Below are 26910 nucleotides of genomic sequence, written 5' to 3' on the forward strand. Positions count from 1 at the left end.
TATGGGAAACAATGTTTTTTCTTTTCTTTTGGTAGCCTAGGCTATGTCAGTTCAGGAGTTTATTCAGAATCAGGCGGATTAACAAAAATGACGATGTGGTTACTAGATTTTTGGTTATCTGTCAGTAGCATGCCATTGATTTCTGTGTAGGATATTGTCTTCATGTTAAAAAGCAAGACGTTTACTCATTGTTTTTTTATTAAATAAAAGGCAAGAACATTTTGTCAATGTGTTAGGGAGGATTCTGCATAGCCAACTGGTGAATTTACAGACTAAGTTCACAGCCAGTGTTATCATAGCCTACTGCCCCATGGATGGCCAGCTGGAGACATACCAGCTAGGAGCACATTCCAGTCGGACAACTGTTGGCTAACTTTACATATTGGTCCCTCTTAGTAGTGGCTGATATTATGTCTGTGACACATTTGTCACTGATATGGAACTTTGTAAAGATTTGCGTAAGTTCTTAATTATAATCATGTAATGCAGCCAACGTAACCAACCAATTCCTTCCAGCTCTGTCAAGCCCATGGAATTCGTGGTGTTTTTGAAAAAAAGACTTTGAACAACTTTTATCATTGTAAAGGAATGCGTAATGTAATGGCCTTAGAAAAGCTATCGGAAATACCCTCCTCTCTTCTATCGCCGCCACACTAAAATCTCTAGAGACCATACCCGCGGGATTGTTTACTTAACTAGTAATGAAAAACGACAGATTGACTCCAAAACCGTTTCTGTTGAAACATCATAACAATTGTATCGGAGCACTGTTTTGGGTTTTAGTAGTAGTAATTTCCCTTTCTTGTATCGTGTTCGCTAAAAAATGACCCTGTTTGGAAACAAAATGACATCATGGATAATATTACATGCCTCCAAACTGCCAGTTTTTGCCGTCCTCTGATTTTTTTAACTGAAGTCAAGGCTACCGGGTCATGGACACCCACTCTTTCAATTTATATTCTTCCTTCTTCCTCATTCTAGCTGTCTGTGTCTGGGCAAAATAAAACAAGAATGTGACCTCAACAGTAGCCCTTTCCTCCCAACCCAACATAGACAGATGTAGGCTACACACTGATGCGCTGTGATGAGTAAGCTACACATCACACACTGAACCAGGTTCTCTCTCTCCCTCTTTCTCTCTTTCCTGCTTTGCCTTTCTCTTCCTCTCATAATGAAATATATGAATGTGAAATTAGTCAGTAGGCGCCTAATCTATAGCATGTCATGTTATGTAATGGGTGTGATAGGCCCATTCGTTCTCAATCTACCGTATGTCAGCACAGTGTTTGTTTGCCCAGTGGCCGCTGTAGTGGCTCGCTCTCATGCCATGTCTGTTCGCACAGCTGGGCTGGAGGCACTCTTCAAAGGGCCTTGTGGTTTGAAATATACTTCTCAGCTCAAAGCCATGGCTTGCAGCTTGAAACTATCAAGTCAAAATGGCAGAGATGATTGTCAATCAAACCGCACCCTGGCAAGATAGCCAGTTTTTCCCTCATTCAAATGTGCGTCTGTGTCTCAGTGTGCATTTGTGTGTCCGAGGATATATTGAACATCCATTCACTGCAGTTGTTTCTCACAGAATTGAACTGTATTTGTAGTGGTAGGTGAAGGGGCGGGGGGTTCTGTGTTGGAGTCAATAAAATGAATAGCCTATAGTTATACTTGCCTTGCACGATAAGTAGCTGTAACGTTATAGTGTTCTAACCTCGACAACCCAACAGTATTCTATTCTACAGGATTTCATCCCATTTCAATAGTACAACATAGAAAATCATTGTATGGTGGTCAATTTTGATATTGTGGTGGGCCGCCACAAATTAGTCAATGTATGGGAAACACTGCACTGTCCATGTGTGTAGGGTATGGATACTGTTGAGTTATTTGATGTTCTCTTCTTACTTAGGTGTGTGTGTGTTGTGTGTGTGTGTGTGCGTGCATGCACAACATGCATCTCTGTGTCTACTGTTTATACACACAGTTTGTTTACTGTTGTTAGTTACGTGCTTGTGAGTTTATTTGAGAGTGTCTCTGCGAAGGCACCCGACTTCTTTAAACACTTGGTATCTTCAAAGCGCCCAGTGGCAGCGGTAAGGAGAACAGGATGTGGAGCTGATAGGACAGAGCTCTTTAATGTGGAACATCAGCTCTTCCCACTCATTAAGACACACACACACACACACACACACACACACACACACACACACACTGTGAATCCCACCGCACACATACACCTCCACCACTTTCATGCCAATCAATGACCTGTGCATGACAAACAAGGCATTTGAGGTTATGTTTCGAGTGAGAACCTAAAGCATGGAGCACATTTCTAACAGTTCCAAGGTCATGAGTTTGCACGCTTAACTTACTATTACCTTAGTCCCTTTGTGTTAAAGTATTTGGTAATGGATTGGTTTTATCCCACTTATTGAATGAGACATAAAACAAACAACTTTAAGTTTGTTGTTCTTTATGACAAGGGGTTTGTTGGCAATTTACATAGTTGGATTGTAGATCATGCTGATCACAGGTATATGGGCCACTTTTGAATCAGATGTCCATATTGTGTGTGTGTGTGTGTGTGTTTGGGGGTGTTCACAGACATGAATCCACATGCCTGATTTATCAACTAGGATGTCCCACTTCATTATACGTCTGCATCTTCATCTTGAGGATGAAAGAATTCCAGTGCTTTTCCCCCCTTTCCTTCGTACCTCTTGATTTTGTTATGTTTTTTATGTGGAAGAGAATCCTCTTGAGGTTTCTGTGACGTTCTGAAACTTTACTGGGACCCTCACATGTCTTGCTTTGTGTGATTAATACAGCTGTGGTGGATGAAACAGGGTTTTGAGTTTTGCAATGAGATCATGGCTTTGTATGTCCCAATCTGGACGGCCACCTTCTCATTTAGGTCTTTTTTTTGCAGGTCATTGCTGCAACCAGAAGTGATTTTGTGTTGTGGTGAGGCTGTTTTTAAGCGAATGTGCAGCGGAATCAGTCAAACAGTGGTGGTTTGGAATAAGAGGGTAGGAGTTCCATCTGAAAGGGAAACCTCCACCGAACAAACCAGAATGTGGGCCCTTCTTGGACTACAGCGGTCCCATCTGATTGGCAGACCTCCTCCTACCCATGAGCCCTCAGCGTAGGCCGACGTGGGCTTCAGTCAGCTGGAGGCCAAGGGCTTCCATCTCATCCCTCGATCCTGAAAGAAAAAATGGCTTTCTTCTCCCCCATTGTAGAAAAACACGAGAGTGGGTGTCTGAAGCATTTCCGAAATGTGGAAAATGCCCTTGCTCTTTCCAAAGCATTAGTTTTGCTAATGAATGTAGAGGTGAAAGGGGGCTTGCCCTCAGGGAACGTGATATGAGCATAATGAATGACAACCACAGAGCTCAGTTTGTTTTGAAACAGATGGAGACTCTGTGTGAGGTTAGATCTTTTGCTGAGATAAGACAAGAAATGGGAAATCAATGTTTGTGGCCTGCAGACCTAACTCCAATGCCTCACATAGGTTGCCAATTATGGTTTGTTGTTCGTCACGATTAGAATTTGGTCTCATATTCATATAGGAAGTTTGTTGCTTTTGTTTCGGAAATGTAAGGACCTCATCGGATATTAGGGATTGTGTGAGGAAATGAGACCATGAGGAAGACCATTTTGAGGACTTAATGGCAGCTGTCTGGTCAGTGAGTTTAGCCAGGACTGCTCAGACACCTTTGGTGGCTTAGCTGCGGTCAGCTGCTCTCTTCAGAGAGTGCCGCAAGGGAGAGTCTGGGACCAAGTAGAGGGCAATTTGTCATGGCGACAAGGAAATGCCTCTGTAATCTGCCCCCCTAAAGATGATAATGGAATAACTCATGTTTTTACAGCTGAGCGGGAGATGCTTTGATAAACAAACTTGGAGCACGAGTTAGGTACATTTCTTGGTCAAAACTTGTAGCTCGATGGTGTTTTAGGCCCCCACTGTCAACTTCAAGGTAGCACTTCGACCATCGACTTCAAGGCACCTAACCCTAACCTTAAGAAACCCTAACCCTAACCCTAACCCTTGCCTAACCCTAGTGCCTTGCATGCAGCGCTGCCCGGAAGACAACATTGGGGGCTTAAAACACTAAAAGCCAAAATTGTACTCGTAATGTCTGGTTTAAGAGTAGACAACATGGCAATTGTTGTTACCACAAGGGGATGTACGGTGCGTTTCATTCTCAGGACTTCACAATAACAATTTAAGTGGAAAAAGGGACCTAATGACCCCCAAAAAGTACCTATTTCTAATCTTATTTAGTATTGCCCGTAGAGAGCCTGTTTGATGGAGACCTGAAATGGGGTGGTCTGTGACATCATTTGAGGGAAAACTGCCAGAGTTCTATCTCCTCAGGTTCGAGGGAGAGAGGAAATAGCCTGGCAGGAAATTATTAAGACTGAATCCTGCCCTCCATTAGGACTAGAAGTGGATAGAAAGTGAGTGAATGAAAGAGGAGAGGGAGAAAGGTAAAAGGAAAAAAAGGAAAGACAGAAAGTAACCGTGAAGAAGGACATAAAAGTGCCCACTGAACCCACCGGAGAGAGAGAGAGACTATGCATGGAGAGAGACTCAGCATGTCTCCCTTTAGCAGAGGCTTCCCAGCTGTGTGCTCACAGTCTGTAACTTTGAGAGTGTTTAAAGTGCAGAGGAAGAGAGCTCTCATGCTTTGCCACCAGAGCAGTCTCCTCCTGGTTAAGGATAGTAGAGTGCAGAGGTAGTTTTGGTGACTTGCCATGTCCCAAAAGGTCATAAACTCTTGTTGCAGGCAGCCCGGATATATGCGCATAAACAGTTAGAAGAAGTGGGGCTTGCTGTGGGGCTTGCGGTCCCAAGAGGATTCTCTAAGAGAGTGTTTGGAGTGAAGTCGCTTGTGTAGCGTGTTGGTCTCTTGCACTACTGCTGGTTAATGCTGCGAGCCGATCAGTCAGGCATTGACACTTGTTTGACCGGATTGTGTTTGCTTTGTGACTTTGCTGTTAAGATGTGAGTGGTGAATCTGACAGATCTGAAGGTCATAGCTGGCGCGCAAAGTTGGTGGGAAACAAGGTGACTCTTTGTTAACAGCCTGACGAACAGCCGTCATGAGAATGGCCTCTTTCCATGTTATAGAATGTGTGCAGAATAGGAAACTATAATGTTTTGTAGACCTTACGAATGAAGAATAGGCAATATTTCAATTAATCAAATCTTGTCCAGCTGTTTGTTACACATTCAACTTATTGCATCACAAAAGCAATAATGAATTTGTGTGTTCTCATGGTTGTAGTGTCGCTCAATGACTTTTGGCGATGTTTACATGAGGTTTACAGCCAAGGCATTGTTAGATTCCCCACACTTACCCGTGACCTTCTCATAAATTGTAGAGGACTTGGGCTGGCGTTTGCACAGATGACAACAAGGAGCCTGTGAAGACCGGAGACTACAACCTCGATAGGGAAGCCTTAAAGAGATCAAAATGTGACAAATGATCAGTTTCTGGAAATGGCACATTAACCTCTCACCTCTAGAGTAGAATAGAAAATTTGTCATAATGGACAAATTAAACAAGGCACAACTTAAAAGAGACAGATAAAATGGCTTTCACATGTATTATGTTCCACAGCAGTGAACTACTGGCACCTAACAACAATTAAGTGATGTTTATTGCTTCTTTTCAGCTCTGTAATAAAGTAGAAGACGAATCAGACAAGTTTCTATGCTCCCCAGATATAAAGAGAGCCCCTAACAACTGTTGATTGTGTTTATTGACTGTTTCAGTCTACCTCATGTGATGTTCCTCAATGGCACCTTTTCTAGCTTTTGTGGATCTGAGTTGATTCTCTAACTGAGATTGCACGACATTTGTGGTCATGATTTAGTTTACATTTGTCCTTGTTGCAGTGGAGTGTGTTTGCTCAGACTGAGAAATCCATACCATCAACAAACAACGAAAAGCAGCCATTATCTCATAGCTGATGAATGTGTTATTCACCTCTGTCCTTTATCGCTAAACCCCATAAGTCACAGCTATGGTACAAAGCTATGTCAAACCTACACAGACGTGCACCTCTGCACTTGGACAAATGAGCTAACCACAACACACAGTCAGTGTTTCAGCTGTGGGTCTTGCAAATGCCAAGTCCCCACCGAGGCCTCCCACTCACCACAGCAAAAGACTGTTCTCACCCCCCCGGCCCCCCCAGCACCACCACCACCTCTAAACCACTCAGTCATGTTTACAGCCTGCCCCCTCCAGATGTAAACAAGCAGGCTGGTGTTGGAGCACTTATCCCAGTCACCTTTCTCCCATTAAAGAACCATGCCACACAAACATGCTGGGAGCTGAATCACAGGAGCCACACTATAGGCTCATTGTAAAGGTCTCCATCCGTATCGCCAGAGAAAAACAAACAGACGGAGAGAGGGAGAGGAAGAGTGAGAGAGGGATGTGTGCATGCATGTATGGATGTATGTTTGTCTGTGTGTGAGAGAGAGAGAGGGTGAGAGAGGTTATGGATTAGGAGTTATCGTGAGAGAGGAGTTGTAATAATGTCTGTGATGGACAGAAATACAGAAAGGGACTCTCTGAAGAGGACAGGAAAAAAGTCTTTGAAGTCTGAAACTCCTTTTACACTGTGAGCATTGTGTGTGTGTATATATGTGTGTGTGTGTGTGTGTGTGTGTGTGTGTGTGTGTGTGTGTGCCCTTGTGTCCTTCATACATGTGTATGAATGTTACATGTGTTGTGTAGATTTACACTCTACATAGGTCCTGCCCCTTCTCCTCCACATCCACTTGTCTATGTTTCTGTGACTGTGCATTGATACATACATATGTGTCACGTCTCCGTGTGTGTGTGTGTGTGTGTGTGAGGGAGAGAGTGAGTGAGTGTGTGAGTGTGCATGCGGGCAATTGAAGCTCCATGAATTATGAATCATCAGTGGTGGGCCACTGGAGAGCGTGGGCTTCACTGAGGGTCGGTGCCGTTGTGTGTTCTTTGTCCAGGGTCCCCGCGGCGGCCCTAACAGAGGCACATTCAGCTCCAGATCCAGCTCCCCATTCAGCTCCTCCAAGACCACTGTGGACTCCCTTTATGTCTACTAGTTAGACAAGGGCCAGGCTACACAGCACAGGGCTTCTGTTGAGCCCACATGTAGAACAGCAACACTACACTACACTGGCTCTCTCTCTCTCCCCTCACCCTGTTTTTGTATTTTAATAAGACACAGAGGGATTGATGGGGAGAGAGAGAGAGAGAGGAGAGAGAGAGAGGGTGATGATGATGAGGGTGCGATACAAAGACCGCTATGACTGGGCTCCCTTTCTATTTAAAGTCGTCTCTTGTTGAGGGTCATGAGGGTCAAACAGTGCTGGGTCTGTATGTTGTACACACAGAGACATGAAGCCAAAACAACAGGGGTCAAGCTCGCCTGGTGCTACGGAACCCTGAGGGTCTCTCCGTCTACTAGTTGGAGGGGCAGAGGAAGAAGAGCCGGAAAAGACATTTCAAGGGCAGCAATTACTTGTAAATTGATAATGAGGATTCATCAAGCAAGGAAGATGCTAAATGTCATTGGTGACATTAGTGATTTAATCATAGAGAATCACCCATAACTTCCTATCTGTAGAGAAAAGGAAGTTACGTAATTATTTGTAAATGCGTGTGCCATGATTCACAAAAAGTCGATGATTTGTTTTAAAGTCAATGAAAAATGTTTTCCATCCACAAGCACAGAGCTCCTTACTTACTCATTTGACTTACTCATTTATAGTATGGTTTATACAAGTTAAGTTTGTAAATATATACTTTATAATTTGAGAAAAATACAAATATACTATGTGTACATGTGGCTTTGTTATAAAATGTCATTTATAGAAACACATACACAGTCACATCTCATTACACACACACACACACACACCTGTTCGTGGCTCATTTGGTTGACTTGGATTTCTTACTGGAGAGTTCCTCGTTATTGGTCATGCTTTGCACTGCATAGCTTTCTTCTGACTCTCTCAGATCCTTCATAGCCACAGAAAAAAAAGAAAACACTCATAACATGTTTCCTTCAAGGTAACACATTCTTTGAGGAAATCTATTCACTCTGATTTATATGTGTCAAAGCCATTTCCGGCACTGAATGTACAACATTTGATTATAGAGATATTGCGCATCATTTTGTTTAGTGTAACATAAGAGCTTGGGTGTGTCTGATGTTGACCCTAGGTTGGGCATGGCAAATGCTGAATTGCCACTAATCCAGAGAATGACTTAAGTTGCGGCCCCATGAATCTGTCCTAACTTTGTTAGCCTTTCCAAATGCAGGCAAGGTGATGTCCAAATTAGTAAGGGAATTAGACCTTCTGGAGCGACACCATCACAGCAGTTAGGCAGAATCTTCCATTCATTCTTCTTCTAGGTATTTTGAGTGTCTGAAACTCAAAAATAACTCACCAGGAACACTTTGGGGTCTTTTTTTCTATCACAATTGTGCTATTTCTGAGTACTGAGGGCTAAAGATATCTCAACAACACAGGAGCAAGCATTAGTGATATTTATTTATACTTGCCTCGAGTGGCCTTCTCTGGTCTGTTCTCTGTTCTCTCTGATACTCCAGAAAGGTTTAATGAAGTGGGCCTGTTCACGGGGTGACTCAGGGATCTTAATTGTTTTCCTATGTCTTGATTCACCAGTTCTACTACAGTGAAACTCCAGGTCACTTACTCTTCATTTGCGGCATATTTCTTTCTTTTCTTTCTTTATGATGAGAAAACTTTAACCCTCTCTCTCTGTTTCTCTCCCTCTCTCTGCAGTTCTTGCCCGGCTCCTGTCAGACCTGCAGACGTTCCTGTCGGTTCTGGACAGTGAGAACCTCAGCTACATCGCCCAGGCCCAGAAGAAATCCATCTCCGAGTTGCTGGCCAGACTGCAGGACAAGGAGCCAGCTGGTAAACATACTGCCTGCGTTCATTATGGCCAGCTTGCCATGCTGGCACTGATGATAGCATAGCCATAGTTGTGGCAGTGGTACACCATGAGAGATTGCTGGAGAAGAAAAGACTGTGGCATTATCCATGTCGGAGTGACATTTCTGGTGCTAAGTACAACTCTTACACAGTGCTTGGCTATGTGGCTCTGGCAAGCTCTCTTCTAGAAAAGGTCTCATTAACAAATAGCTTCTCTTAGGACTTTGTTCTGTTTTTGTATGGGTAGTAACACTGTATTACTAACTCTCATAGTCCCAGTGAAGAATAAGCCAAGTTGTTTGTTAGACAAATTATTGCAAATCTACGCATCCTTGTGCTTAGAACAAGCAAATTTGGCTGTCAGTGCAGAGCAAATTTGTCCTGATAAGGCATCTGTCCATTAAACTCAAGTCAAAGTGATCTTACTAAGAAAGCACTAGGTAATTCTCTTTGTATTAAAAACATTAATTAATAACACTTGGTCAGCATTTTTTGCAGTATACAGTTCAGTTCCCATTCAGTCAGCTCTTTAGCGTAATTCTGGGAAATAAAAGCGGAAGCCTGTCCTTTTGGGTATGGACCCTTTCAAGAGAGTTCCATTATCAGCATCATAGTTGGCCCCACAAGACTTCCGTTTTAACATTCCATATGTTATCTTAATGCAGAGGAAGTAGATTGGGGCCCAAATAGAACGTTCAAGCATTGTTTTTGTTTTTATTGTTGAAAGGGTCTATAGACACCATAGAACCCTACCTAATATTCAAGAAATGCAACTCTACTCCACAAGGACAGTAGTCCATTCCAGCCTAATCTTATGTGATCCAGCATGGCGAAGGTAATTAATTAACTATCCTAGGTAGAACATAGAGATGGTTTAGTTAGCCAAGGACAGAAGCAGGATGTGTTACTGATAAAAAGAAAATCTCCCTCTGAATCACAGTTGCCTTTGTGTTTTGGCCTATAGCAGATTATCCCAGCTGTCCCCAGCAAGTCATTTATGGCTGCAATCACTGACAGACGGCTCTGTAGCTGAATATCAGATCCACCATAAACAATAGCAGTGACCTGCTGTGCAGCAGACAGACTCTTTCCAGACTCAAAAGCCAGCTGTCCAGTACTCTCTTACCACTCTGGACCATAAATTCCTGTGTCACCATGAAAAACAGCTTTCCGTTCACTGTGACCCGATCATGATGTCATGATGACTGGAGCTCAGATCTCATCAGTGTCACCATATCTGTGTGTGTGTGTGTGTGTGTGTGTGTGTGTGTGTGTGTGTGTGTGTGTGTGTGTGTGTGTGTGTGTGCATGTGAGAGATTATGTATAAAACTGTCCAGTGAATAGCACCACTTGTATACTGCACCTCCAACACTTTGGAATGCATTTACAATAAAATTCAGTTCCAAATATACATTTACCAGGTGTAACATCAGCCTGGGGTGACTATCTAAAAGCTTTTTTATTTTATCGTCACGTGTTTACAACGCTTCTGAAACGTACACTCAAAAACAACATGTTAACATGACAACAGTGTCTAGGAGAGCAAACTTTATCTGTCTGGAAATAAAACCTTCCAAAAAAAGCATACTTGGCCATGCAACAGTGAATATCCAACTCATAACATTGGGGATATCTGTGTAGATCGTCTGAGATGTAGAGAGTTCTGTAATTGAAGAACTACCACCATTCCTCACTGCAAGTCTGACAGAGCCTATGACCTGTAAGCCTATGACACACACACACACACACACACATACACCACACACACACACACACACACACACACACACACACACCACACACACACACACACACATACGCACACACACACGCACACACACACACACACACACACGAGGAGCTGCAGGCTAAACCAGGATGAGCCAGGAACAGGGCTGAGGGCAGCCGTATTTACACTTGCCCACTCTGCCTCTGACCCCACATCTCCGACCCGTACCACTTCTCTGTCAGACACCGTCTCGAAAGGCTATGTCCAACCAAACACAGACGAGCAAGGTCTGCTGAGGTGAAGGCGACCGTGTGCTGTGGACATTTATGAGCCGCGAAGCAGGGTGTCCTGACGTAGTGGCTCTGACTGCTGGAGTGTTTTATGGTGGCTGTCCGATGGCATTACACTAAAATCTAGCCCATTTCCCTTTATTTGTGTCTGAGGCAACATATAAAGTAGAAGAAGTGCTTCTACTCACAGGCCGACGTGCCTCTAGAGATCTGTGGTATGCACTGTATACTAGAAAGCTTGATGGCTGAAGTTTCAAAACAGAAATATATCAACTGACCTTGAGTAACCTTAAGTATTACGGTTATTCCCTTTGGGTTGTGTGTGACTGCAGTGTCTTTTGCCTTTCTCTTCCATGCTCTTTTCTTGCCCTGTCTCTGAAGTTGAAGATGCTGAATACATGATCATGAACTGCCCGTCAGGAGCTCCTAACAGTGATCTCAGGGAAAACCAGTGCTCAGGTAAGCAGCATGACTGCTGGCTTGCAGACAGACCCAGCCACAAGATTGTGCACTCAGACGGTTGACACAAAAGGTGATCGCACAAATAAAGATACACCTACTGAATGTATCAGTTAGATGTGTGTGTGTGTGTGTGTGTGTGTGTGTGTTTATCAGCTGGTGCTGAAGTGGACTCCTCAGAAGAGCTCCCATCCTCATCCTCTACAGAGTGGCTTCGGTCAGTGGTAAGGCTTTCTCTCACACACATACACACACAGACACACACACACACACACACACACACACACACACACACACACCACATACACATGTTGCAAGTACCCAAAAACAGAAGTGCAAACAGAAGGGCCAATTTCGGATAATGTATCTTTGGATACATCATGCTGATATAACTTTGTTTGACGGTCCAAGTGTTGATGGCATAAATATAACCTTTCTGCTAATTTAGAGATGAAATGTAGTTTCATGTAGTAATCGCTCTGTGTTTTGTATGTGCTGTACAGACGGTCTGGCCGTTGTTTGGGGAGGTCTGGCGGGCGTGATTTAGTTACTGGCTTTGTGGCGTGTTGTCAGTCCCTATAGGCTTGTTGTCAGTGCTTTTGTGTTGTGTTGGGATGCAGCCCTGGCTTGTGTGGTGATTTGCAGTTGCAATCTACACTGACTGCCTCTTGGCACAGGTCACCCCATTATATTGTGGAGCTGTGTGGATAGCACCACCATAGTGTTGTGTAACATGGTGGCGTGTGACCTGTGTAGCATGACCTGTACTGTATATGTATTTGTAAGTTGCAGTAGTGTGTAGAAGCCTTGTGATGTTTTTTGTGTCGTATTTTGTGGTGTGTTTTAGTTGTGCAGTGTTTGTATGTGTGTGTGTGAGTGTGTGTGTGTGTGTGTGTGTGTGTGTGTGTGTGTGTGTGTGTGTGTGTGTGTGTGTGTGTGTGTGTGTGTGTGTGTGTGTGTGTATTCTGCAGGGCTGTTTGTATTGTGAATGTGGCATGCTGTAGTATTGTGCCTTTTGGGCAGTTCAACTCGCCGGTGTTAGTGTGTATTTTGAGGTCGGGTAGTGCTGAGTCGCCGTGCGTAATGACAGAGCACAGTGCACTGGGCATTACAGAAAGACCTCATATGTGCCGACTCTGGGTGTGTGTCTGTGTGTGTGTGTGTGTGTGTGTGTGTGTGTGTGTGTGTGTGTGCTTGTGTTTGACCTTCTGTGTGTGTGTGTGTGTGTGTGTGTGTGTGTGTGTGTGTGTGTGTGTGTGTGTACATGTGTGCGTGCCTGCATGTGTGGGGATGCTGATGAGAGGGTGCATGCAGCGCTGAGGTTTTTTGGGGAGGTCCTGGCCACTGCTGTCACCCAGGGGCAGAGCGGCTCGGAGGGTCAGAGGTTGTGCCCCTGCACTTTAACGAGCGCTTTCAAGTGGCCCAGTGGGTGCAGCCAAAATAAACCTCCAGCGTGAACTAGAGAAACCTCTGAGCCACTCGCACCCACTGCCAGCAGCCTGCGCAAATGTCACTGCAGACAGGATAGAACACAGCAAAGCAAGATAGAATAGAATACAATGGAATAGAATAGAATAGAATTGAATAGAGATGGGCAATATGGCACTAGAGAAAAGTATTATATACTGTATATATACGGTCAAATATGCACCAGTAACGACCGCTGAAACATATAATGACCGCTATCAATGGCAACGGGTTTTGTGCTTTTGATTCACGTCTTTCATATCATTCCGCAAGTAGTCCGCAACTGTTTGCCCTAAATGGGACTTATTTTCCGATAATGACCGGGAAATACATTACAATACATTATCCCTTACATATATATATATATATATATATATATATATATATATATATATATATATATATATATATATACAGTATATTTATTGCTGAATATTGTGTGTAATGTATACATGTGTAATTCAACAGTAGGACACCTAGGATGTATAATGAGTGCAGCCGGACTCTCTGTCTGATTGCTGACCTTTATTAAAATCTTATTAAGTTTATTATGGTTGCAGCACAGGGCCGGTTCTAACATACTACATTTGGGTGGGCTGGTAGAAATTTTGGGTGGGCAACATAGCAAAGCGGTCAAATTGGATCAAAATTGACATAAACACAAAGCACTAACACAAAAAAATCTGTACTACCTAGCTCGAGTTGCTGCAGCCAAGAGCCAGGGATGGGCAGTATTTCTGATACATGTTTTTAAAATAAGTATTTCAAATGGAAAATAGTATTTAAAAATACTTTATAGGTGTATTTTTGTAGCCAAATATTTTTGGTAAAACCAATAGCCTACTTTTGGTAATGTGAGGATATCATAAAAGTGCAACAATGAATGTAGCCTCTGACTGGTGCTGAGTTAGTAATTTGCCCAGACTTGTGATCATAATATTGAGATTTAGGAAGATGATCCAGTGCAAGATGAGGTTACTCACACACACACACAATACACTCCCTCTCGTACCAACCCTTACATTTCTTCAGAACTTTAATAATTAGTTTCTTGAGAACTTTCATCATTCAACCGGAACACATGGAACCGGTCACTTTATGTAGCCTTGCCACATTGCTCAATCTGGGCATGCATTAATGATGTCAGAGACTTGTTTCCACTTTGTACCTCTTGACAAGTTCAGTTGTGACTTTTTGAGTGCATCTCTGATACAGTATTTAGGCTATGAGATGTAACAGTCAGGTCATCATAGTTGATCTGTTGCAGGTTATGGCATGTCTCGTAGGCAGAGAAAAGCTGTTGCTCTCAAACATTGTACACTTAATCAACAGTTAGTCAGTCAGAGTCAGTTTATTGATGAAGGAATAGATTAAATAGACAGATATGGAAGGTTTGCAAAGTGATATCATGCTCCCTTTAAAGAGTATTTTTAGTATTTCTTTCAAAATACAAAAATACAGTATTTTATTTAGATACATGGTGTGGCTAATGTATTTTGTAGTTCTGTATTTTGACTGTATTAAATTAGGGTATTTGATATTTTATTTTAAAATACATTTTGATGTATTTTTGCCCATCCCTGCCAACAGCTAGACCAGCCAGGCAGCTACATTGCTACACTCTGGAGCATCTGTAAAATCATGCCCCCAAAAGTGTGTAAATTGTAGCTGCCTGGCTAGTCTAGCTGTTGGCTGCAGCAACTCGAGCTAGGTAGCACCGTTTGTTTTCAATTTTCAATTTTTCTTCGTACCGACAGCAGGCTACTCAGTGACTAAAAGAAACAGATACAGTATATGTGAAAAATGGCCAGAGTTTTCCTTTATAGGAGGGGGGTTTACCTAACACACATACCTACGCCTACTGCATAGCTATGTACCAGTCCACTACCATTACACTCAACTACATCAACTACATTACACTCATCTGCATCCAAGTTGGTTTTGAGGCTGAAAAAAACTTTACTTTGTTTGGGTGGGCAAGACACAATGCTTGGGTGGGCTTAGCCCACCATAGCCCCTCCCTAGAGTTGACCCTGTTGCTGCATCTCCATTCTGTTTTATCCAATTGGGCTTTATCATCTGCTCTCTTCCATTCAACCCAATGTTCAACATACCGGTTCAGTTTTGTCTCTTAATTAATTCAATCCAGTTAATTTCACTCCATTTCAGCTCAGTTCAATGCCAGTGTTGTGTTACAGCAGAAGGACTATAACTCATTTGTCCATTCTAGCAGGACCAGGTATAGCAGGTATGCAAAGCATCATGGGAGCAGAGCACAGTCCTAGTGGTCTGTGGAAAACTAGAAAGCTTTGACCAGGGGCGCCACATGTTATTTTGGGGGGGGGGGGGGGGTAGTTGGGGGAGGAAGTGGCCTTAATTGCCCCTGTCTACGTGAGGGAGGGATGGAGAGGAGCGATGGCAGTGATAGAGAGATGGAACGATAGAACACCCACACGGCAGGAAGGAAGTGGGATGGTGAGAGCAAGGGCCTCCTGGGAGGATGAGGTCAGTGGCAAGACTTTCCGCCAGGCAACGGACAGACAGAAAGAGAGAGAGATGCAGAGAGAGAGAGTCAGAGAGAGAGAGATGCAGAGAGAGAGAGTCAGAGAGAGAGATACAGAGAGAGAGAGAGTCAGAGAGAGAGAGAGATGCAGAGAGAGAGAGATGCAGAGAGAGAGAGAGAGAGAGAGAATTATTATTGTGACAAACACTGATTTGGTCCATGTAGATCACAGATGGGGACATGTGTTTTTTAGATGTGATCCTCAGAAGCGCTAAAATTGCAGTTGGCAGTTGATTCATCACTTAAACACACACACACACACACACACACAAAAACATGGTCTGTTCATTCAGAAAAATTGAATCACATTGCCACACAAAGCTGTAAGCAACTGCTGAAATCCCCACACACACAACTACACATCGCTGTATTGAGTACACAGTATCTACATGTAACAGAACCACACACACACACACACACACACACACACACACACACACACACACACACACACACACACACACACGCGCACACACGCACACACGCACACACACTGACCCCAGAAGAAGCAGGCATTGAAAGGCATTCTTTTGAACAGTTCCTTGGGGAGACTGAGGCTGCCAGATCCCACTGCCTCCTAATTCACTAAAGATCTCTAGTCAGTGCCACACAGCACCAGCACCACACATGGGGCAAGAAAAGAAGAGAGAAGAGGAGAGGAGAAGAATAGAGGAGGAGCAGAGTGAATGGGAGAGGAGAGTAGAAGATTGGACAGGAAAAGAAAAGAGAAGAAAGAGAGGAGAATGGAGGAGAAGAGAGGAAAAAGGAGTGATAAGTACAAAGCCAGATAGATGGATAAAGAATGAAGGTAGAGAGAGATAGAGGGAATATGAACGAGGGATGAGGAGGCAGCAGAGGAGAAGAAAAGTCAAAGGGAGAGAGAAATAGAAGGAGAAAAAGAGGAGAAGGGAGAGGGAGAGAGCCAGAGTAAGAGTAAAACAGTGGAAAATGCTGAATGCAGGTCAGATGAGTGCACATGTTCTCTGTGGTTAGAGTAGGGCCTGAGCACGCACTCAGCAGTGCCATCCTGAAGTGTGTTTGAGTTCGTGAGGTTTGGACCAGGACGAGAATGTGTGTGTGTGTGTGTGTGTGTGTGTGTGTGTGTGTGTGTGTGTGTGTGTGTGTGTGTGTGTGTGTGTTTGTGTGCGTGTGTTTTTATGTGTGCGCGCGTGTGTGTGTGTGTGTGTGTGTGTGTGTTTGTGTAAACACTGCTGATGTCACTATTGCTGTCTGTGTCCACTCTTGGCTTCTCTGGACAGCTTTATAACTTCTTCTATATCACTGTATATTTTTCTTTCTCTCTCCCTTTCCCTCTCTCTCTCTCTCCATCCTCTCTTCTCTCTCCATCCTCTCTTCTCTCTCCATCCTCTCTTCCTCTTTTCCCATAAACTGTGCTGGAATGTGCATTGAGGATTTTACAAGCCCAGCATGCACGTCTCTTCTCTCTCACTCTATAGCGTTCTCTCCCTCTCTCTCTCTCTCTCTCTCTCTCTCTCTCTCCCTCTCTCTCTCTCTCTGCCTCAGCAACTTCTCTTAACCCCACATCACCCTCTTTCTATGTCCCTTTTACTCACTCTCTCAAGGAAGCATCAATATGCCGGCCACTGATTACCAAAGATGCTAGGCCATATCAGTCATCAGTCATATTCTGACATAACACTTTAAGCTGCAAAGTGGCATTTTTGCTCCTGACCAATGTTTATTTTGCATAGTGTCCAGTGTCGGTCAGTGACTCCAATTGGTCAACCACTTCTCCACTGTCAGTGAATAGTTATGTCTCTCTTATAATACTGTGATGTGTGTGCTATGATGTGTGTGCTATGTTGTCACCACACACACACACACACACACACACACACACACACACACACACACACACACACACACACACACACACACACACACACATACACACACACACACACACACACACACATACAACCAACAGTACAGGCAAAATATAGTTTTCGTGTTCATGTTCAAGACAGGGCTACAAGGCCATCCCTTTTATTGTAACATGGACAAAGCTGTTAGACTGTTAACAAGCACAGAGGAAGCCAATCCAGAGTCAGAAAGCCAGAAAAGTCCCTTTGCAATAGCCTCCTTTTGACTGAATGTATGTATACTTTTCTATAACAAGAGAAATGAATGATATTTACCTTATATGTCATTTATATTTCTGAGAGAGAGAAAGAGAGGAGAGAGAAAGAGAGGAGAGAGAGACCCTGTATGAATGAAAGAAAGACACAGAAAGTGCTGGACCTGTGTGTATGTGTGTCTGTTATTGCTGGTGGTTTGGTGCTGTGCCCTGGCTCCGCCAGCACTAGTGACTGACCCCAGTGGCTTTGTCTGAGTTCTGGCCACTGCTGGTCGCTGCATCCCAGCTGGCCAACCACTGGGGTCAGCTCAATGGCCTTCCCGTAAACACAGGGCGCGCTCAGGGTGTGTGTCTGTGTTGGTGTGTTTATGTGTGCGAGTCTTCTCAGGCTCCTGGAATAACACTTCATTGAGGAGTTTTTCTTAGTCCTTTGAAATGATGTGTCTCGCAATTTGTATGTGTGCGTGCGTGCATGTATGTGTGTGTGTGTGTGAAATGAAAAGAGAGAGAGAAAGAAAGAAAGAAAGAAAGAAAGAAAGAAAGACATTTCCTCTTGACCCTGAGATTGCATGCTCTCCTTTTGTGTGTTTGTCTGTGTGTGTTTTCATGTGTGCGTACGTGCTGACCTTGTGAGAACTTGATTTTTTATTTTGCTCTAAAAGCAGGCTATATGTTGTGTGAATTCACTGGCTCCTGAAAATAGACTTGTGGTCTTCTGGTGACCAAATGACTGTATTGAAGATGTCCTTCCCTAGAGCTGGATAGTGCTTATCCTCTGCACCCTACTGTTTCTGGTGCTCTCTGAAGTTGTTGGGAACCGTAGCAGGGATCAGCTTTTAGTGTTCTTGGAATTCCTGAAATCGATGCTGAAAGTCTTACACGTGTCTAGAGCATAAAATGATTAGATTAAACTCGCCCTGCGAGAAAGGGGAGATTGATGGAATAGATGAAAAGGTAAAGGAGAAGGAAAGAAGATCATGTCTTTTTATTGTGCAAATGGTTTCTGGCATATTGTTTGGCATAATTGACATAATGTGCAATACTTTTCCATTTTCCATTTTACAGTTATTCGTTTGGTTGATGCTTTCACCCAAAGCGACTTCATGTAACAGTATAAAAGAAAGTTAAAGGATTAAAGAGTGCATGGTAAGCGCAAGTTGATTGAAGAGAGTGAAGAGATTCTCACTATCAGAGAAGTACAAGGGAGAATAGTTTGGATTGTGTTATGCATACAGGCGTCAGTGCTTTGGAGGATAATGAGGGGTAGCATATTTGTCTTTATGAGGGCTTTACAGTAAAGTAAGTGTGTGTAGACTCAGAAATCACTTTGTAGGCAAGTATTAGTTCCTTCATCCATTCAATCCAAGATCCACTCCGAGACCATGGGCTCATCAGGCAGAAATGGCAGATAGATTTGGGTATCATCTGTGTTACAGTGATATGAGAAGCCATGCGAGCAGCATGTAATGGGACCCAGGGAAGTGGTGCTTTCAGCTTGTACTGACATACAGTACAGTAAGATTAGGTAAAAGGTTTTTATATTTCTGCCTGTCAGCCTGGGTGTTTAAGAATGCAACATTAGTGTTATATCACCTCCTCTTCCTCCTCATATGACAATAGATGTATGATGTCTTATATCACCTCCTTTTCCTCCTCATCAGTCTGTGGGTCCACCCGTGCCTCCTCTCCCGCCTGAAGGTCCGGTGGAAGAGGACTGCTATGAAGAAGCTGAGCCATTTGTCCCAGCCAATCACATCACAGGTACAACTTCTACAACCAATCACATGTAACCCTTTCTCTGTTACATTTGCCCGATCAGCTTTACCAAAACAGCCAAAAAGAGCAATGCTGCAGTTATACATTAAAACCCCCCCATTGTTAAGTATTCATTAGACTGTATTATTGTTTTTATACCCCTCTTGTGCTCCCCTTTGCTGAAAATTGCCCTCTTTCATGTTGGGCAGTTATCCCATTTTCATCCATTACCTCCTATAGCTTTTATAATTCTGTAAAATATTACAGTTTGCCGACGCGGTCGATTAACCATGAATAGTTGAGAAACTGTTGTGTGTGTTTTCTGGCCTGCCCAGATAAAGGGGACTCGGACAGCAGCCACTACGAGTCGTACGGCGAGGAGGACGACGGGGAGCTGGTGAAGGACAGGGCCCACTACATCCAGTGGAGTGCCTCACAGCCCTGTCTGCGGCCCCTGCCCGAGTCGCGCATCTGCGGGTACCTGTGGAGGAGGAAAAAGTGGCTGGGCCAGTGGACGCGCCAGCTCTTCATCATCAAACACAACCTGCTGCTGGTGAGAGAGAGAGAATGTGTATTTGTGTGCGTGTGTGTGTGCGTGCATGTTATACCAAATAAAGGATCAAAGAAGTCAGGAAACAAAAGCTCACAATTTAAGAAACACACTATGTTTGTCTAATGTAAGTATAGCACTAGCATTGAACGTAGCCAAATTAAACACAATAAACTAACATACCAATTACATCTTGTCTCCCTCCCTATCTGTCTGTCTGTCTGTCTGTGTGTGTGTGGCTGACAGTGCTACAAGTGTGCTAAGGACCTGAACCCGCTGCTGGAGCTGAACCTGCTGGGCTGCCAGGTGGTCTACAAGTCCAGACACAGCAAGAAGATGCAGCACGAGCTGAAGGTGGTGGCCGGCTCCGACACGGTCATAATGGGCTTCCAGAGCTGCCAGCAGGCTGAGGAGTGGAGGAAGGTCTGGACGTGTTCACTGAGCACTACATTTACATTTATTCATTCAGCAGACGCTTTTATCCAAAGAGACTTGCTTACATACAGTATGTCAATTACATTACAAGGGCCATTTTCCCTGGAGCAACTCTAGGTTAAGTGTCAAGGACACAACGGTGGAAGCCAGATTGAACCCACAACTTTTCTGGCTACTGCATGCCAGTCCAGCTCCTTAACCACTATGCTACTATCTCGACACTACAGGGCTTAGTCAGAGAAGGGGGTTTTAAAGTGAAAGATAAATCAGTCACATCAAACATGGAAAGCTGGAAAAGGAGAATAGGTGAAGAGAGAAGAATTCAGAAAGAGTGAGACGTGAGAGAATGAAAGACCCATGTGATGAGACAGAAGAGCAGTCTTGGCTGAAGAGTGCTCATGACATAGAAACATATAAATGGAGTACCATACCAAAGGAACATATCTCAAAATATTCTATGAAACAGCCTCAAAGACTGATGTCCACATCTACCCCCTCTCCCTCTCTCTCCCCCCTCTCTCTCTCTCCCTCTCTCTCTCTCTCTCTCTCCCTCGCTCTCTCTATCTATCGCTCCCTACAGATCATTGAGGAGGTGAGCGGCTCTAGCTACTGTGAGCCTGAGTCCCACGGCTCGTCGTCCATGCTGAAGTCTGACAGGCTGGACTCCTGCCGGGTAAAGCAACTCTGTCGACAGTGTCCTCAATTACCTACCCCCCACCACCACACTACCCCTTCCTCCCTGCAAAATAACATTAGCAAGGAAAAGTATCTCTGAATGTCGACAGAGCTACAGTATATTGGCCATGCTCATGCAAGCTTTAAGTGGGTCTCTCATCTAATTGCTCCTCGCTCAAAGTCTCCCTTTCATTTCTCAGCTCAGTGCTGCTGTCAGGGTAATGAGGGGGCCTTTCTGTGTGGGGACTGACCCAGCATAACAGTGACCCATCCTGAGACTCCTAAAGGGGGGGGGGGGGGTTGTGGGTCCTGGACAACAGTCACCACTGTACTGCCAGCAGAACTCATCTGTTTGTACACAACTTTGAGACGATAGAGCCCATTCATCATTAGAAGTAGTCCTCATTTCTACGGCAATCTGTTTAGGACCAAAAACAAAGCCACTGGGAACCCTGCAGGAATCCCAGGTGTTTAACGTTAGTTAGTTCATGTGCAGGATTGTCTATATATGAATTCATGAGTTGAGATTGGGCTGTAGTAGGTGAAGAGACTATTCAGAGTTCTGTTGGAATTCAGATAAGCAAATCCACCTTCTGTTGTTCTGTCCTTGTCTCTGCTCATCCTCATCCTCCACTCATTATCCTCTCTTCTCTCCTTTACTGCCATACCTCTTCTCCCCCTCTGTCCTCTCTTCTCTTCTTCTCTTCTCATGTCTTCCCCATCTATCTGTCCCTCTCACATGGCCTGCTTTGTCCCCCTCACCCACATTCTTTTGATCCTCTGCTCTTCGATCCTTCTTCTCTGACCGCTGCACATACAGTATGTTCTGTGTCTCTGACCGCTGCACATACAGTATGTTCTGTGTCTCTGACCGCTGCACTTACAGTATGTTCTGTGTCTCTGACCGCTGCACATACAGTATGTTCTGTGTCTCTGACCGCTGCACTTACAGTATGTTCTGTGTCTCTTGCCTGCAGTCCAGCACGGTTCTGCACACAGACTCGGATGACGAGAGGCTCTCTGCTCTGCCCTCAGCACCCAGCCCAGAGGAGAGCAAGGACAGAGGTGAGTGTATGCACACACACACACACACACACACATACAGCACGCACACACACACACACACACACACACACACACACACACACACACACACGCACACACGCACACACACACACACACACACACACACACACAGCACACACACACAGCACGCACGCGCACACACACACACACACACACAAACACACACACACACACAGTACGCACACACAACACGCACGCATGCACGCACACACACACAAACCTAAATGGGTTTGGCTGGCATGTGGCTGGCATCCCAATCATATTTATTGTTTTCTAATTTTCTCCAATAAACTCTTCCTCAATCACTGACAAACAATGTTTTCTCACTGCACGGCCTAGAAATTAATTGAGATGTATTAAAGAGCAGAGTGCAGTTAGTCTGGAGATGTTGGGGAGCACAGACTGTTATTCAAGTCAAAGTCTTGTGTTACAGAATTATGACGCAGATTCCTCCACCTGGAACAAAATGATTTCGCCATTTCCTGAACAAACTTCCTCGTCGCCATTATATCAAACTCAATTACCGTCCTCCTAAAAATGCCAACCATTAACCAGTACAAACACCCTTAAAACTATCATCGTCTTGCCGGCTCAAGGGAAATCCATTGCATTTCCGTGTACCGGTACATCATCAGCTGAGAGGGATGCTATCAATAGCAAAGTGAAGACCTGTTTGTGTACTGAGTGAGATGTACAATGTGTGGCATTGTCCTTTGGCATTGCATTGGGGATTGGGCGCCGGGTGTGGGACATACCAGATAGGATGCGAGCATTGTGGATGCCACACTGGGGCATTGTCCTGCTCCCAAATTCCTGCTCAATTCAATTGTCACCTCTGGCGTAGCAGTGCAGGGAGGACCCGAGGGTATGGCGTGGGCTGTCGCCAGGGCAACCCCGATGTGTTTGTTTACGTTCCCAGTGACATTGGGATAGCACCTGTGAGTCACTGCATTGCAATGCATAGAAATAAGTAAATGGAGTTGATTAGTGGGATTGACAATAGGCATTTAAAAGGGCAATAGGCAGCATATCTTGGAAACTCAGACAAAGAAGGAGGGAGAAGTGGAATGGAGAGCAACACTGTAAGCAGGTGAAATCTAGGAAACGTCTGCTACATCGTAGTGCTTGCAACTCTTGATCCTATAGCAGCACAGATAGAGCTGCCATGTCAGTGATCGGTGGAGGGCCCTGGGGACCGGCCTCACCGTAAGCCATAAAGAGAACCATGTGATCAATGTCGTTGACGTGTTATATTAACTATATTAACCAAGTTATAATAATTTCAAACTGGCCTCCTTCAGAGAAAAGCAACTCTGTAAGAGGGGGAGATTCTTTGAAGCATGTTAGAGATGAAAGACAGAGGAACATTCATCAGAAGTCTAGCTCTTACTTAACTAACTGCAGTGTTGTGCAGTGGTTGGGAACAGAATATGGGGAAGTGGTATTTGTCAGATAGTTAATGTGCTAGGTGGTCACTGGTGGTCACCTAGACTCAAGACATGAGTTAGAGGTTGTGTGTGTCACAAGGAAGGTTCTGGAATGTCATTAGAGGGTAAATAAATGGAAAAAGATGAGTCAGGTGATTTATATAAAAGGAAGACCTACTCCTGAGTCGTCTCGTTTTCAATGTTTCAGGGCTGGTGCCTTCATTCAGTAATTAGATAATGTGTGTGTGTGTGTGGGGGCGGGGCGGGGGGGGGGGGGGGGGTGTAAAAGTCATACAGCAAACTCATGAGGTAGTTGGTAGAGGTGTGTGAGTGGTTGGTTTTCCTTTGATAAAAGTTTTAAGTGTGTGACACCAAATGTTTTTTTTTTTTTTCGGAAAGACGTCAACATGAACATTAAAGCCATTCCCATGAACATTAAAGCCAATACATGGTTCCAGAACTTTCACAAAATGGCCAGCACTTCTTAACTTTGTCCATAGCCACATTCTTATAGTGCGAGTGTTTCTATGTGGTTGTGTGAATGAAACACTCACTGTCTAAGTATCTGGAGTTACATAATGCTTGTGTGGTTGGTTACATTATTAAACACAACACTTTCGTCGCAGAGATTATGGTTCTTTGTTTTGCTCATAGTTACCATTGTGTTCACATGTTGTGGTTTGTTAAGTCATTTGCTGATCATTTCCATTTTTGGGATTGTTTTGTTCATTGGTGAGCTTCTCTAGCCTGGAAGCCAGCCCGAACTTAGCCCCGCTCACAAAATTTGAGCTTGAGAAGTTCGGTCTGGACTTGTTCCATTGACAAGCCTCTATGAATACTTGAATTGTGCGGACCAATCCAATCATCTGGGCGGGCTTTATACAAAGATGGACAGATGAGCATCGGTGCCTATTCATTCACGTGAGCTGAGTGCGCTTCGATTGATTTGGTTTACAGCAAAAAGCTTGTCACTAGCAATGGTCACTAGATGTTTATGTCACTATTGTGGCTATTGTATAAGAAAGCCTAGCCTACTGACTGCCTAATAATAAAAAATAAATAAACAGAAAACAGCATTTGTTTAGAAGAAGGATGTTTTGGCCACTAGGATTCACAGTAGGCTATTTTGTTTGTCTGGTTGGTTAGGTCTATCCAATTGTGTGCAGATGCGTTTCCCCCCTGTATCTATTGAAAGATGCCCCATAATCACATCCCAATGCTCCGATTCCAGACTCAAGTTCTGAATAGAACTTTGAGTATGGCTACGTCAGGGGACAGCTTCTCTACACCAGAACAAAAAAAACAATCCCTCATAATTGCGTGCTAATAAGGTTGTGTATTTGTGTGTGTGTGTGTGTGTGTGTGTTCTACTCAGCTGGCTTCCTGAATGTGCTGATGAACTGCCAGTGGCAGAGCCTGTGGTGCAGGGTGGAGGGCGGTGTGCTCAAGATGTTTCGCGAGGAGGAGGAGGCCAGCGGTGGCGACTGCAGCGGCGACGGTGACGGCAGCCCCCAGTACAGCGTCCAGCTGCGTGGGGCCCAGGTGCAGCCAGGCCCGGACACGGCCTCCAGCTACCGCATCAGCCTGCTGCAGCACGGCGACCAGGTGGCCGTGCTGGAGGTGAGAGCGAGAGCTGACCTGAGAGTGGGTCCTGCATAAACAGGGTTGTGTGACTGCAGGGTGTTAGTGGCTGAAGAAAGTTGGCTGGTTTGTTTGCCTGTGTGTGTGTATGATAAATTGGATTTATGTGTGTTTAGTACCATTAATCCACCAACACTTCCTTTCAGTAAGTCCAAACCAGGGAGGTCAGGATTTTGAGAGTTAGCTTCAGCCAGTTAGCATCCAAGTTGGCCACCACCATCTTTGAAAATGGCATCTCATAGGTGCTATTTTCCAGCCACATTTTCACAAACAAGCCACAAGCCAATGTGGTACCACATTATTGGAGACAAAAGTGTGTTGTCTATGTGGATTGGTGGATATTCCCATAAACTGGAATCCACGTGGAATATAATTTGTGGCCGTCTATGGTGGAGTGCTCTAGAATCTTTGGTCCAGACATACCTTTGATTAAGAGTACTTAAGATGGCAAAATATGTTTTTTTTTTTTTTTTGCATTTCAGTTAAATTGTGTTAGACATTGCTTCTTAGAAAACATGTTTTATATCTTCACAGCAGTGGTACTCCATCAGCATGTGGAGGTCACCTGTCTCTTCTCAGCTCTTCACAGCTAGTCAATGGAATAATGCAACTTCTTGGAATACCCGCGGCCGTTTGTGCTGTGAGCTTTATTGGCTCTCCAGGAACTCAGAGTTTGTTTTGCTTCAGTGGAGTGGAAAGGAGAAATTTCCTACTCTGAGAAGCTTGATAACCAGAGGCCCAGTGCCAGTGTGTATAAAGCTCCTGAGAATTAGTCTTAAAAGCAATCTCAGACTACTTAAAATCAAGAAAGGCCACGGTTAAAAAGCCAAGACTAAGAATGTGACATAAAATCTCTCATGGTGAATGTTTGCAAATAGTTTGAGGTACTTCTTGGGGCATGTCATGCATATTACCATAATTGTATTACCTTACAGAGCAATGATGTATTTAGACAGAGCAAGTACAGCCAGGCTACACAGGGTGCCCAATTGAAACACTCTGTTCACAGAGCGTTTATATAGTTTTAGAAGACTACAGATGTAGTTTTTTTTTTTAATCTACGCGCGACTCTCACGTCTGGTGTAGCCAGTTCCACTGATTATAGTGGAAGCTAATTGTTGCAGCTCTGCAAACTGAATGCTTCAGTTACTTGCCTTGTGTAGCCTGCCTATAAGACTGTAAGACAGAGCAAGCATAAGATCTTATTTTGAGGACCAGTTTGAGGACCATATTAGACCAACAACCAGACGGCTTTGATTGGGTGTCCCTGTAAGGAGGTCTGCACACTGTGTGTGTGTGCGTTATGGTACAGTGGCCTTGGCTGGGAATGTCTGCACATGTGTGTGTGAAATTAGGTTGCAAGTTTGACTATATGAGAACACTGTGATGATATGTTTATTTGTGTGTGTCTGTGTCTGTGTGTGTGTGTGTGTGTGTGTGTGTGTGTGTGTGTGTGTGTGTGTGTACAGGCTAGCTGCTCTGATGAGAAAGAGCAGTGGGTTCAACTTCTGCAGGATGGGAGTGTTCCTCAAGGTCAGAGCACAGTCGACCCTTACCATCATCGCGCCAGCCATGAGTCCTTACCACTGAGGTACACATGCACACACACACACACACACACTCTCTCTCTCTCTCTCTCTCTCTCTCTCTCCTTTGACCTTTTCCTCTGTCATGCTTTCGATTTCGAGTTTTGACAATGAGCAGCAGGAACGAATTGAACCCACGTAAACGACAATTTAGGCTAGGCCTGCTTTTCGTCAGTTGTGC

The 26910-nt window shown here is 44.2% G+C and overlaps 1 protein-coding gene across 2 annotated transcripts in view; it reads left to right on the forward strand.

Moving 5' to 3' along the window:
- The window catches only part of si:dkey-220o5.5 (actin filament-associated protein 1-like 2), a 34877-nt gene that overhangs the window by 358 nt on the left and 7609 nt on the right, over window positions 1-26910 (forward strand). The window contains exons 2-12 of one of the 2 annotated variants that reach the window (XM_042101950.1): window positions 982-1088; window positions 8816-8950; window positions 11369-11446; window positions 11603-11670; window positions 19236-19335; window positions 19665-19882; window positions 20126-20302; window positions 20895-20987; window positions 21967-22054; window positions 24878-25122; window positions 26613-26734. In XM_042101950.1, the coding sequence (XP_041957884.1) occupies window positions 1085-1088; window positions 8816-8950; window positions 11369-11446; window positions 11603-11670; window positions 19236-19335; window positions 19665-19882; window positions 20126-20302; window positions 20895-20987; window positions 21967-22054; window positions 24878-25122; window positions 26613-26734 (1328 nt within the window). In that variant the 5' untranslated portion in view covers window positions 982-1084. The remainder of the gene's footprint in view (window positions 1-981; window positions 1089-8815; window positions 8951-11368; window positions 11447-11602; window positions 11671-19235; window positions 19336-19664; window positions 19883-20125; window positions 20303-20894; window positions 20988-21966; window positions 22055-24877; window positions 25123-26612; window positions 26735-26910) is intronic. The other variant, XM_042101949.1, reaches the window with a different exon arrangement.

This window comes from Alosa sapidissima, chromosome 8 (genome assembly GCF_018492685.1).
Source record: "Alosa sapidissima isolate fAloSap1 chromosome 8, fAloSap1.pri, whole genome shotgun sequence".
Lineage (NCBI taxonomy): Eukaryota > Metazoa > Chordata > Actinopteri > Clupeiformes > Clupeidae > Alosa > Alosa sapidissima.